This window comes from Aulonocara stuartgranti (genome assembly GCF_965226115.1).
Source record: "Aulonocara stuartgranti genome assembly, chromosome: 4".
Classification (NCBI taxonomy): domain Eukaryota; kingdom Metazoa; phylum Chordata; class Actinopteri; order Cichliformes; family Cichlidae; genus Aulonocara; species Aulonocara stuartgranti.
The window spans coordinates 1,806,772-1,817,430 of NC_138942.1; the positions used below are offsets into that span (position 1 = coordinate 1,806,772).

The 10,659-nt window shown below is 45.7% G+C and overlaps 1 protein-coding gene across 1 annotated transcript in view; it reads right to left on the bottom strand.

Moving 5' to 3' along the window:
* doc2a (double C2-like domains, alpha) overlaps positions 1 to 6,939 on the bottom strand; it is a 53,027-nt gene extending 46,088 nt beyond the window's left edge. Inside the window, exon 1 of the mRNA XM_082531031.1 lies at positions 5,677 to 6,939. Within this exon, the coding sequence (XP_082387157.1) occupies positions 5,677 to 6,004 (328 nt within the window). The 5' untranslated portion in view covers positions 6,005 to 6,939. The remainder of the gene's footprint in view (positions 1 to 5,676) is intronic.
* Positions 6,940 to 10,659: the final 3,720 nt, after the last annotated feature.

Below are 10,659 nucleotides of genomic sequence, written 5' to 3' on the forward strand. Positions count from 1 at the left end.
GTTTTAGTTTTACACAGTTTCAATTCAGGTAATCAGGTAAACTCCCAACACACAGTGATCAGGACCGAGTCAGGCCACGGGCAGGTTGTACAGGACTTTGTGGGTTGTTGTGATGAGTCCTTCGTTTCATTAAAGGCGTCAAAATCAAAAGACGTGATTATTGATTTTGGGAAGTCTTCTTATAGCTCATCAGCCGCTGTCATTAAAGATACTGAGATTGTGCAGAGTGTGAGCCTGCGATTCGCTGTTTGGTAACATGACTCTGAAGAACAAGAACCAGTTGGGAGTTTTGCTATAAACTGCCAGAAAACTGTCAGGGCCTGTGGCCATGTATAAGTTAACAACGCGTGCTGAGGAAGGCTCGTGTTCAGTTTGACTCGCTCGTTGCCTTCGAGTTTCACCTGCGAGGTCGACCAAAAAGACTCCAGGTTTCTTTTATCCCGACTGCGACTCGTCTCCTTAATGGCAAATAATCCAAATAACTGTCGTGTGGCTTTTTATAATAATAATAGATTGGATTTATACAGCACTTTTCAAGGCACCCAAGGCGCTTTACAATTCCACTATTCATTCACACACTGGTGGAGGCTACAGGTGTAGCCACAGCTGCCCTGGGGCAGACTGACAGAGGCGAGGCTGCCATATCGCGCCATCGGCCCCTTTGGCCAACACCAGTAGGCGGTAGGTGAAGTGTCTTGCCCAAGGACACAACGACCCGGGAATCAAACCGGCAACCTTCAGATGCGCTTCCCAACCCCCTGAGCCACAGTCGCCCCGTGCTCATTTCATCATCACCATCACTTTTATTTATTCTTATTGTTGCCTTTGCTGCTAAACTAATTTCCCCTGTGGGACAATAAAGACAATAAAATAAATTGAGTTGAATTGAAAATCCATCCATTCTTTTCCGCTCGTATCCTTTTGCAGGGTCGTGGGGAGCTGGAGCCTATCCCAGCTGTCTTAGAGGATACACCCCGGACAGGTCGCCACACACAGACAACCATTCACACTCACATTCACACCTATGGCCACTAACTGCATGTGTTTGCACTGTGGGAGGACGCCGGAGTACCCGGACAGAACCCACACAAACATGCAAACTCCGCACAGAAAGACCCCGGCCTGAACTCAGGACCTTGCTGTGAGGCCACTGTGCTGCCCATGAATTGAGAATCTCAGATATTTTATTTGTAGATAGTACTCATACGCAGATCAACATAGCGAACACTTCTAGAAGCAAAATATTCAAACAAAAAAAGATTTTAAAAAATGAGAAATAGGGGGCGCTAGTGAGGCATGTGCGAGTGTAGACGTCCCTCGTCAAAATGACTTTAAGAAAATCTTTTAATGCTCTCAAAAGCACGTCAAACCCATCTTTTCGCCAAATTCATAACCTGCTGATTACTGTGGATATATTTCTGGGAGCCTTTCAACAATGGTGAAGCCCAAACTTCAGAAGAGCGATCGATGTAGGCCTGGAAGCCTCTTCGGACTCAGCTGGTGGGGACCCCACGCCTGCACTGGAAAAGGATGAATGTGAGCCGTCGAATAAACTGCTACTAACTGCTATGACTAGCTTGTGTTCAGAGATAAATACAATCAAGCCTAAATTGTGCACCACACTGGACACTCACATGTTAGAGATTTCTACCACCATAACAGGCGAGATATCATCCTTGAACCAGAGCATCCAGGCCTCAATTTCGGACATAAAAAGCGACGTGGCCAAGCACGATAACACTTTGACTGAACTGCAGGCCTGTGCCTCAAACCACTCTGACACCATCGCCATTCTCCAGGCCACTGTGGAGCGTTTGTCTACAGAGTTAAAGAAGTTAGATGAGAAATGTGAAGATCTTGAGGCACAATCCAGGAGGAATAATGTAAGAATCACGAGAATACCAGACGGCATAGAAGGACCCAGAATGAGTTTGTTCCACAACTTTTGGCGGGGGCGCTATCTCTCGAGGAGAAGCCGCTAATCGATCGACCACATAGAGAAAAAAATTTAACATTTAAAAAATAGGAAAACACGAGGAAAACTAACTTTGAATCTGAGCTTAAGTAAATCCCTCAGAGGCTGGATTATGTCTTCAGTACAAAGATGATGTGGCTAACTTATCCGGTCGTTAAGTGATGACGTGACGAATCCTACTTCCGGGTCTAAAGTAGTCTGCGTTTAATATGGCTTTTGTGTTGTTAACATGTTTAATGTTTTGTATTTTCTTCTATTTGATCTCAAAAAGCTCCTAAAACAGTCAGCGACCACTGTTGACCTCCCTCGGCTTTTATTACCGCTAATCATTTATTTAAGCTCAGTTTTTAAAACCTTAGGATGTAACTACAGCCCAGCCCATGCAGCAGTATATGAATGACTAACCTCGTATTGTGGATGGATTATCTCAGTTGTTCTCCTGGCTGAAGTTTGGTCCTTTTACAGCATCCTGCCATGCGATTACATTTGTTCCTGACCACCGAGAACACTCACGTTAACTTTTATCGAGTGGAAAAAAAGTTTGTTTGTTTATATTATGCTAACATAGCTGTGTCGCTAGCGGTCACGTAGCACATCATTATATACCAGCTAGCCCAACTTCAGTAACCCTACAAACGTCACTGCTGTTTAGTTTTCTGTCTTCATTTATGTTGACAGAGGTTAATATCTGTTATTAACCTCTGTCTCTCTTCCACAGCATGTCTTTATCCTGTCTTCCTTCTCTCACCCCAACCGGTCGCAGCAGATGGCCCCGCCCCTCCCTGAGCCTGGTTCTGCCGGAGGTTTCTTCCTGTTAAAAGGGAGTTTTTCCTTCCCACTGTTGCCAAAGTGCTGCTCATAGGGGGTCATATGATTGTTGGGTTTGTCTCTGTATCTATGAAGCGCCTTGAGGCGACTTATGTTGTGATTTGGCGCTATATAAATAAAATTGAATTGAATTGAATTGAATGTTGGAAGTGATAGCAGAGGTGTACGTTTTAATTTGTTTCCAAAACCCCGCAGTCAGGACATGCTATATTGTATTTAGATAGAAGCTAGCGAGCTAACTTCCTGCTAACTTCTAACTCCGTTAAATGTCATAAATTCCGTTTTCATGGATGCCTGGATGTTGAACTCAGTTGTTACACCTGGTAGAGCAGAACGCTGATCATTTTATTAAAGATGAAAGACTTTAGACAGTTTTTCAACTCTCAGTAATGCCATAGTGATCGTTTGATATATGGACCTGCAGCGGAGTTTAGGCCCAGACACGGCTAGTGACGTCAGACTGAACGACCGGATTAGCTCAGCTAACTGCACACAGTTGGTACAGAAAAAGGCGGGAAAACCAACTGCCATCCAGCGTGAGACACAGACATGGAAGCCTGTTGATTTAGTCTCAGCGTCTGTCCTGTATAAGAGTAAAACTCAGCATCTCAACACTATGAGACACATTTACAGAACAGCTAATGATGACTTTATATCTCATAAGGTCCTGTTTGTATCTGATAGCTCACTCTGCATCCCAAAGACATGATCGCTGTCACATCCAGGTAGCTTTGCATCTCGTGGCCCCGACTCTGTATCGTGTAAGATAACTAACTGTCCCACAAAGGCAGCCTAGTAATGATGCTGTATTTTAAGTCTGTGTGTCTTTTAGTATCTCGAGGCAGAAGCAGACTTCAGTTTCTGTATTTCGAGTCTTTTGGCCTTTTTTTCTGTAAGTAAAACATCAGACGTCGTCCTCAGAAACTTAAATCAGTGCTTCTGACTGTTGGATGCACTTTTCTGAGTCCATCCTATAGTCGTCCTCTCTCTGCTTAATCCACTGCAGTCCTGAACACCGAGTAAAAATAAAAAAGACTCCTGCTTCCACCCACCTACATTGACTTACAGCAGCCCGAGGCAGCGACGGCTGGAACATGTCAGCAAAACCTCAAAACGCCCTGTGACCGTCCTGCGCAGGAATCATTGCTCTGCAGCAGCGAAGCCCGAGGCTGCAGGGATCACGCGTGCACAAAGGAGCGCCCCTGTGAAGGCGTTCTTTGTTAGCCAGAGTTCCTTTTATGTTTGATCAAAGCCTGGAGTTTCTGTTCGAGGAGACGGCCTGTCAAACTTTGGCGCTCTGCTCCTCCCTCAGGCTTTCCCCGCTCTGATGAATCTGACGCCTCGTTATTAAAAAGCACAAAAAAATCATCAAGTGGTGACTGCAAAACAAATATATGTTAATGAGGGGATAAAAATGGTAAAAACCTCTAATTAGTCTTTGCTTTCTGAATCACAGCGGAGCTTGAAAACATGTCAGCAGCTCTGAGAGCATTCAGCCTGACTCATTTATCACAATTTATTCTCGTGTTGTAACTGAAGCGGCGATGAAGGAGAGGATGAAGGAGAGGATCGGCGCACTCGCGCTCCTTCTGCTCCTCCAGACGAGCCGGTGCCGTCACATTTCAGCCCTCTCTGAAGTTGACGTGTTTCGGCCGCGTCATTTACCTGCCTCCCCAAAAACGCTCAGCATCTGCAGTCTGGCCGAGCTTCAGCACGAGAGGCGTACGCGTCAATGTGTTGGTTACGTATGTGTGAGCTGCAAACACATGAATTATGCATCCACGGTGCAGCGGCGGAGGAACGGCTGTTAGGGTTGCTGCTGGTTAAATCCATGAAACGATCAGACTGGAGCTGCTGCAGCGTTTTTAGGTCCCTCAGTTACTCCGAGCGACCTTCGTGGTGCTTCTGCAGACTCTGTGACCTTTCATCCCAAACCCACATCGACATCTCCATAAAAGGTGATTACGGCACGTTAGCCAAAGGAGACTTGAGCACTGTTGTCTGAAGGAAATTCACAATGAAAATATTTGTTTTCGTTCCAGCCTAAGCCGGCTTTCAGCCTCCAGTAAACAACATGATTCACTAAAAAAGACGAGAAATAATTCAGCCCCAGATTTGTTCTTCAGAGAGAGAATTAAGAGATTTAAGAGACGTGGAGAAAATATTTCAGTCCATCTGACAGAACCAAAACATGCTGTGATGTCACGCAGAGGTTTCTCAGCCCTGCTTTATCTGCACTACTGTGCATCCACGCAGGGGTGTTGATCTGGTCAGGTATGTAGCAGAGGGGTTGTTCGTGAGTTTCAGCTGCTTTGGTGTTCATTAAAATAACAACAGGGGCAACAATGAGTGGGATCATCCTGACAGGGAGCAGCGCAAAGACAGAAACATACAAAAAGAGCTTTGGATGTCCTCCAGGAAGCCTGGAGATACATCTGGAGATCCTCACCGAGCCGACAGAGCCTGAGCTGGAGGATGAAGCTGCTCACAACACGCATTCACTTTCAAACTCATTGCAGGCTTTTGTTCTCTATAGTGTTGTGTTTGCATGTTTGAATACAATTTTGAAGCCATTTTCCTGCAAAATATAAATGAATGAAGGGTAACTGTAGACTGACAGCTGTGATGGTCCTCTGTGCTGTGTTACAGGCCTAACGGTGGATAACCGAGAAGCAAAAACAAATCCAAACCTCAAAAGCATCACTGGGACCGTGACAGTGGCGAGTCACGATATTTTTGAGCCTCATGAAATGTATGAAAACAGACTTGAGACGGAGCGCCGTGCAGGAAGCAGCCTCAGGGTGACGTTAAACAGATGTGTACAGATGCAGGGTGACACACGCACACAGACACATGCCGACAGCGAGGCTCACTGCAGTCGTCGCTGTCGGAGCTGTTGATCTCCACCGACGTGTCCACGCTGCTGGTCAGGGATAGGGACCCGCCCCCGCCGGGCCTGCCCTGGGCCAACAGAGGAGACAGGAGGTGAGACCCGCCCATTCCCGAGGCCACCGAGCCGGGGCTGAGGGACGGCGGCGGGGACACGGCGGGGTTGGGGGAGACGGGGGTGGGGGAGGTGGGGGACAGGCGGGGGAAGTAGGCGGAGATCTGGCGGATGGGTCTGATGGGGCCGGGGCAAACGTCTATGGCCATGTGTTCCTGGATGGAGATGCTGAGCTTCTTTCCTCTCCGAACCGTCATAGAGTCTGAAGACAAACAAACAAACAAACAAACAAACAAACCTGTTTACTCACTGAGAGCTTTGATCTCAGCACATTAACAGCATTTAAATTCAGATTGTTTCGTTTATTGTGGTTTTTTTAGTTTAAACTAGATTGGTTCAAATACAGATGAATTAGATTTAGATTAATAATAATTAACTTTGATTTATTGGTTTAACTTTATGTGGGTTTAATTGAGTTTACTTTGGTTACAGTTATATTATTAAGTTGGTTTAGTTGAGTTTAAATTTGGGTTAGTTTGGATTAGTAGTCTGGTTTATTGTCCCTGCTTTGGTTCGTTAACCCAGTTAGTTACAGACCCAGAATAAGTGTTTAACCCAACAGTTTCCTAAACCTGAGCGAGCATTATGAACACTGACTGACACACAAACATCTGATCTGACTTTCTTTACGTGTCCTTAAGGAGACATTCATGAAGCCGGGTCTGGATATCCGTTTGGACTCATTTGTTTGAAGTGACTCACAGAAAAACTGAATAAAAGCTGAATGGATCTGTTGTGATGAACACCTGAGGAACACTTGAGTGCGTTTGATGTCAGATTTCAAAGGAAATAGCACGAGGCGTTTGACAAATTAGTCACGGGAAAGGTGTTGCTGCTGTCACAGGACTTAATTGAGCCACCAGGAGATGAAAAGAATTTGAAGGGAGCCTCAGATTTTAGGCGGTTCATGACTAATTATCCCAGATTTTTCTTCCTGGCAATGAAAGGAGAAATTGTCGTCATATTTTGAGGAGAATCTCTGACAGTCACGGCCCTGAAGACACGATCATTTTAAGGGTTCTTTGTAGTGAATTGTACCTGCGATCTATCAGAGATACCTCATCACACGGCGCTGCTTTCTAAGAACTGAATGTGACGAGCTTCAGGTTACATCAGGTAAAATAATGGCAGTGAGCAGTGGAGCCTGTCCCAGCACTCATAGCTGTGAGCGGCGGCGCACACCTGGACAGGTTACCCATGTGCCGCAGGGTGAACACAGAGACAGACGGCCAGTCACACCCTGTTAGCTGCATTTCATTACAAAATAAAATCCACGAGGAAAAAACACTTTGACTCTTCCTTCTGTTTGGTCTTATTATCCTCGCCCAGCTTTTCCTCCTTTCTGAATAACTGCACTGTAATTATACACTTTGTTTCCCCAACCTATGCTATTTAAAACATCCTCAGCTGTCTCTGGATGACTCGAGTAAGGATGTCTCAAACTGCTGCAGCAGTTTGTTCAATAATCCTCTGACCTGAAATTAAATGCAGTGTTTCATTTGACAGAAACTCGGTTTTATTTTGGCACTAACAGCACATCTCACACAGACGGAGGCAGTTTTATTGACAGCCGGCTGTAACACTGATAAATATGTTAAGCCAACTGCAGGCGACTACTGTTGTGGTCCAAAGACAGGAATAGACTCGAGCTGCAGGAGAAATATCAGCTAAACTCTGCGAAGAAGCCTCATCGCCAGCCGTCTTTATCCAGATGTTCAATCCTGTTGTCACTTTTACAGCTGCTGATCTCTATGAACATGCCGGGTCAGAGATGAAGATCTGGACCAGCTGACTAACAGCAGGCAAAGAAAACTAGCATTGGATTAACGGGGAAGAGTACAGTCCAAGATCCAAGACCCAACCAGGCAACCCACATCATCACTGAAAGATCAGAGTCATAGTCCACTTTATTTATGCAGCACCAAACTACAACAACGGTCACCCCAAGGTGCTTTATATTAGACGTCAGTACAATAATATAGATGAAACCCAACAATTATATGACCCCGAGCACTTTGGCGACAGTGAGAAGGAAAAACTTTGTTTTAACAGGAAGAGAGACGGGTGCAGTGAAAATCAGCAGGGCTGAGCGGACGTAGACCGGGATACAAGTCAGGACACATCAAACATGTGAGCAGAATATCCCAAATTAAACACAGCAAACAAACCAAAGTCAAGACCAGAGTGAGTTAAATATCAAGTTCAAACCAGGCTGGACTTTAAGTGTTGCCGGACGAGTCTGATCAAAAGAAGACACGAAAACCTGTCGATGTCACTGAAAGCAGAGATACTCCTCAGAGTGACATGAGTGAGCTGACAGAGTGACAGAAAGTCGTGGAAGTCTTTCCACGGGTGTCTGTCTCCACAGGAATGACGAGGCCAAGTCTCAGCCCGGTGCTGCCAATCAAACGCACCCGATTGGCTGATCATCACCAGTGTGAGCACATCTGTAGAGCTGAGGTTTCTGATGTTTGCAGGTCTGGAGCGTTCAGGTGTGTTAACAGCGACACAGTCGTCCCAGGAGTGGACGTCCCAGCAAATTCAGCCTGAGTAAAAACCTAGGAGCTCCATCTCAGACTCCACAGGCCCCAGTCAAAGGTTAAAGGTTAAACGTAGCAGCACAGTTAGAAACAGACTGAGCTGAAAGTCTGTCCATGAAGCACAAAACCAAACTCATAAGACCTCAGAGCAGCTGTGAGCGCGGCGCTGGAGGGATGATGGTTTGGGTACCTCGGGGTCACTGAGTGGACCGTGAGCTCCTTCATCAACAGCAGAGTGTTGGACCTCAGCGACACAAACAGAAACACCTGTGTGGACGGACACCTGCTGCGTTCATCAGCCCGGCTGTGCTCGAGGGAGTTAAAGATGCAGAAAAGGATCAGCGCAGCTGTTTAAGCTCAGAGCTAACAGTCAGGAGGCGAGCGTGTTCGATCCCCGTGTTAAAGGAAACACTTTTCTTCTGTTTGACACATGGTAGTCCTGACAGCAGCTCCACGCCGCTGCAGCAGCTGACAGCAGGTGTTTAATGAGGAGTGTGTGTGTCTGACACATGAAAAAGAGGGAAAGAGGGAGGGTTCATAGAAAGCACAAAGAAAAGGTGTCGCAGCAGGACGCCGACACACATGGGCCGATGAAAACAGGAAGTTTAACGACCACAGTCCTGTAAGGAGGTGTGGACATAACGGGGGGGGGGAAATCACACGACCAGAACGACCCGAGAGTGAAAAGTTAGCTCGCTAACAACACACACACACAGCCTGCAGGTTGCATGAACAGCAGGGGAAGTCAAACAGCTTCTTGGGCCTCGAGCCAGAATATTTAATCAGCGAGCCCCTGAGGGGAGACCACCTGCTGCAACAGTGAGACAGGTGAGACGCCTGAACGCAGCTCAGACTGCAGAGCGAGGCCTCAGCAGCGTTAGCAATGAGAACAAACCGCAGTCAGAACGGCTCACCTCAGCTCCAATGTGTTTGCTTTAGAGCAGCTTTGCTCTCAGATTAAACAGATCTTTGAGTCAGGCTCACGTTTGTGCAACTTTCATTTAGTTTGTGTGAAGGAAGCTCGAGGAGAAATACTGAGCTACAGGTGAGCTAAACGAGTCCAAGAAAACAGTTCAGAGATCTGCTGTAAATAAGCAAAAGCTCTGCCATCACGTTTACATCTCTGTACACGCCAGAAACCACGTCAGATTGTGCATCAGGCTGGAAACGTGTTTATTTCTGCTGCAACGTTTAACATAGGAGTCTGCTGGAGCCCCTAGTGGACGTCGGATGAACTGCAGGCGTCGGCTTCATTTCAAACATTGTTTTATCTGCAGGCTGAATAAAAACCACATAGATAAATGCAAAGTCCCTCTGAATTCAACATGCACTGTTATTATTTTTAGAAATTGATGCTGATGACGTCAGCATCCTGTTCTATTTAAAATATCTTTATTTACTGTGCAGATTAAAACGCCTGATTACATTTCATAATAAAACCTTCTAGACTTTATGTTCCAAAGCCTGAACACAAAGTCAGTTAGTCATCTTGCTCCTGAGTGAGAGAGCTGAATCCTCACGCTTTGACCTTTCAGAGTAATTTTCGTGGTCAAATGTGGCGCCAACAGCCCTCCAGACCCGAGGAGTGCAGATCGCCGCCGCAGGCTCGAGTGGACGCTGAGTGACCGCACAGGTCGAGGTAAACCGTGTCAGAGGTATTACACGATGATTCACTTTAACATTTACCTGTGAATATGATACAAAAACACATTTTATGGGACTTTCAGTGGTTTCTGCTGCAGCACACGTATGACTCATGCCTTGAAGTGCTGATTATAAGAAATGCTTAAGATTGCTTATTCAAGGTAAAGTCTTTTAACTAAAGGCCATGATGAAGCAGAAAAGCTTTCTCAGAGTTTCTTCTATGTGGAGCATAAAGCAGCGAGTGCTGCCTCTGCTCGAACACTCTGGGGACGCTAAACAACACCAATAAATATGCAACTCCAAACCAGCTCCACCCTCAGGAGAGCCGACTCGATTTAACCAGGAAAAATGCACAACAGGCAAAATAAAAGTACGCAAGTCACTGCTTCGACCGCCAGTGTCATCCTCCATGTTTTTCTGCTTTATTTACTCCACAAAGACTAAAATTCAAAATCTTACATTTGTATTTCCTTCTATTACTGGCTTATATGGAAGGCCACGCATTAAATTATTAAAATAGATTAATTAATAAATCAATATGCCATGAAATGCATTATTATTGCTTTTGGTTGTATTACACTATATCCCCTCTATTTATGTACTCTGTGTGTAATCCATTACTTTGTTTATTAGATATCCATCTCACGGGAACCAGCAGCCCTCTCTCT